The sequence below is a fragment of the Echinops telfairi genome, unplaced genomic scaffold (assembly GCF_000313985.2).
Source record: "Echinops telfairi isolate 266 unplaced genomic scaffold, ASM31398v2 ScPeMD7_2;HRSCAF=8, whole genome shotgun sequence".
In the NCBI taxonomy this organism is placed as follows: domain Eukaryota; kingdom Metazoa; phylum Chordata; class Mammalia; order Afrosoricida; family Tenrecidae; genus Echinops; species Echinops telfairi.
Window position 1 is genome coordinate 603,413 of NW_022103898.1, and position 1,629 is coordinate 605,041.

The window sequence follows — 1,629 nt, forward strand, 5'->3', positions numbered from 1 at the left end:
AAAAAAGATGATCAACCCACACTTCAAGTCCCTGCTTGGGGCTGGTGGGGGGAGAGGAGGGACTGGGCTAACAGTACATGATGGGGGGGTGGTGGAGACCCCCCACAGACATGGAGCAATCAGTCCAAACACGAGGGATGCACAAGGGCCTCCCCTCTGGGGCCAGAACCTGCGGTCACGATGCGCTACCTGGGAGGCGAGCAGGCGTGGTGCCTGCAGCTGCTTCTGCCCTGTGAAGCGGCGTCCCCCGAGGGAGGAGTCACGGGGCGTCACCTGTTATATGTGAACTCCACATCCATAGGCTCAGAGTTGTACGCTCGCTCAAATTCGGGGTTCAGCTTCAGGGTCACTTCTTCCTCGTGGATCTAAAAAGACAGAGGGTTTCAGCCCACAGGGCCCTGCCTCCCTGGCATAAGCCCGCACCCGTCCCAGCAGCACACAGCCAAAGGCCATCCCCGAGGTTCTGGTTACGTCCGGTGCCAACCTCTGTAAGAAGGGCGGCAAAGGATTTAATCATGATGCCAAGGATACAAACAGGGCTGGGCCGGGCGGGGGGGAGAGGCAGCTCTTGGCAGGCTGACTCTGGAGCTCAGCACACCACCAACAGCAGAGGAAACACAATCTCAGGCCCTGGAGTCACTGCCGACTCCTAGTGACCCTGTAGGCCACGGCAGAACCGCCTGTGAGCAGCAAGTTCTGCTGGTCTCCCTGCTGACCCCCAGCCTGCGCCAAGCCTCGGTATCCGCTCTCATGCCTCTCCTCCTGGGACCTGGGACCCCTCGCTGTACACTTTTGGTTTCACCCCTGCCCAGGACCCAGCAGCCGGCTGGCATGGCCATGACACAGTTAAGGGCCAGCACCTGCAGTTTTCCTGGCAGGACGCGGGGATGTGGGTGGGTGCCTCTGAGGTGGGTCTTGCTCTGCTCTGCAGGCTGCATGCTCCTGGGCAGGCAGTGAGCAGCTGTCTGACTACGGGGTGGAGGGGCAACTACTAACTGTCGCTGTGTCCCGTCCCTCCCAAGACGTGCTCCCAGAGGTCAAGGTGCCCACTGCGTTACTCCTGAGACCACAGGGCTCCTCAGCAAATCCCCCACCCCGCCACAGCTGGGTTCCCACGGCGGAGCCTGGGCATCTGAGGGCGCTGGGGCTGTCCGCACCTTTCCACTGTCCCACACCCCATGCCACGACCTCAACTTCTGTCCTCACCCCAGCTTGCAAACCTAGCCACTTCTCCAACAGCTCCCTCCTCTGGGTGGCAGTGCCCCTGAGAGCTGGGTCTTTAGAAGTGTCCTGACACGCCCCCCTGCCCTCCGCCCCATCCCCAGGAAATCAACCTACTGCCACACTGCCACATCTACTCTGCAACCTTGTACAGCCCAAGGCCTAACCCACAAGCCCAGCAGCAGTTCCTGCTGGCTCCCTCCATGGTCCAGTCAGCCTGCAACCCCCCACAGCTCCCTCCAGGAGGCACTCAGGGCCCTGTCTCTCACTTTGCAGAGATAAGGACATCACAGCATGTGCCCGGATCTGTCTCCTCCCAAATGAAGGCATGTGCTGCCACCAAGCCCACCGTGGCCGACAGCCACCCTGGCGACAGATCAGGACAGCCCCCGTGGGTCTCCACTGAGG

The 1,629-nt window shown here is 61.4% G+C and overlaps 1 protein-coding gene across 1 annotated transcript in view; it reads right to left on the minus strand.

Annotated features, from left to right (window-relative positions):
* Window positions 1-1,629, minus strand: part of MOV10L1 (Mov10 like RISC complex RNA helicase 1) — a 28,592-nt gene that overhangs the window by 16,351 nt on the left and 10,612 nt on the right. The window contains exon 13 of the mRNA XM_030885670.2: window positions 274-365. Within this exon, the coding sequence (XP_030741530.2) occupies window positions 274-365 (92 nt within the window). The remainder of the gene's footprint in view (window positions 1-273; window positions 366-1,629) is intronic.